The following is a 1,317-nucleotide window of genomic DNA, read 5'->3' as shown; positions in this document are numbered from 1 at the left end:
TTTTTTTTTGGAGTATTTCCCACAATAGGATAAGTCACAGACACTCCCTTGGTATCGTCTCCTCTGCCCCCTCCTTCCTCTAATACAGTCTTCAGTTTAAGAGAGTTTGTCTGTGGATACACTCAGTACACAGGCAGCTCACAGGTTCTTGGTGTTTATGTGAGTCTTGTAATGCTTCGTCAGGTGGTCACTCCTCATGAAGCGTTTCTGACACTGGCTGCACTCGAAGCGCTTGTCTCCTGTGGGGGGACAAAACGACAGCGATAAATCAATATTTTCATTCATATACTTGCTGATAGTGCAGTATTCCTAGTTCCTGTATTAATATACCGGTGTACTAGAACATTTGAGAAATATCTCTATTTTATGTCAGTTGATAGTGTTCGTACAGCTATTTTAAAATATTTCATTTTTTACTGTTAAAGTTTTGGCTCATCTTTTTATTTTTAAGTTCTGTTTTTACTACATTGCAGTTTACATTCTGTGCAAACACGACTGCATTCAAATAGATTATATTCATGTATCAGAAACCTCAGAGACGTAAATGCTCAGATGTTTAAACCAAATGCCTTCTTCATTGCACACAGAGCTGTATCTCTTATCACTAATCTGATTTTATAATAATCTCTGCTGATAGTCACTTACCCTATTTGTCTTTTTTCATATTTACTGCCCAGCAGACGCTGCTGTGAGTAGCCTGACTGGAAACATCCAATAAGATGATAATGAATGTCAGAAATAACTGCTTTTTTCTACTTTTAGTGAGAGGGACATCTGAACTTTACTACTCAAAATTCCTAATATGTGACCTCAGTAAGCCTCTCCCAGCTGATCAGTGATGGATGAACTAGTTTTCTTTCTTTTGTTCTTTCAGTTTGGATTTGATGAAGTGGTTAAAACTGCCACCACAAGCTGTAGCTTTTATCTCACCCACTCTTATTCATGAGGTATCCTTCTTTCGTTGGAGCCATTGTGTGTATGTGTGTGTTTCTGTGTGTGTTTCTCCAGCAGACAGACCTGTGTGTGTCCTGGCATGCCGCTGCAGCTCGTCGCTGCGCGTGAAGCGTTTCCCACAGAAAACCCAGTTGCAGACGAAGGGCCTTTCGCCAGTGTGCAGTCGGACGTGAGCTCTGAGCAGCGACGTTTTCCTGAATGTCTTCTCACAGCCGGGGACGTGGCAGATGTGCTTCCTCTTCCCCACCTCCCCGGGCCTGCAGTGTGAACACGCACAAACATACACAGTGAGGTGTACAGTCTGCGTAGTAGAACTGAGCATTCAAAAGTAACAACCAACTGCATTTGATTTAGCATCAAAAT

The 1,317-nt window shown here is 41.9% G+C and overlaps 1 protein-coding gene across 1 annotated transcript in view; it reads right to left on the bottom strand.

The window, feature by feature from the left end:
• The window catches only part of sp2 (sp2 transcription factor), a 6,674-nt gene continuing 5,357 nt past the window's right edge, over window positions 1–1,317 (bottom strand). Inside the window, exons 6-7 of the mRNA XM_035659327.1 lie at window positions 1,018–1,211; window positions 1–239 (exon numbers count right to left, since the gene is read on the bottom strand). Of these exons, the coding sequence (XP_035515220.1) occupies window positions 139–239; window positions 1,018–1,211 (295 nt within the window). The 3' untranslated portion in view covers window positions 1–138. The remainder of the gene's footprint in view (window positions 240–1,017; window positions 1,212–1,317) is intronic.

Source organism: Morone saxatilis, unplaced genomic scaffold (assembly GCF_004916995.1).
Source record: "Morone saxatilis isolate NCDOM2014 unplaced genomic scaffold, NCSU_SB_2.0 Contig17, whole genome shotgun sequence".
NCBI lineage: Eukaryota > Metazoa > Chordata > Actinopteri > Moronidae > Morone > Morone saxatilis.
Note: the sequence above shows the minus strand (reverse complement) of the source record. Positions and strands in the feature narration are given on the sequence as shown.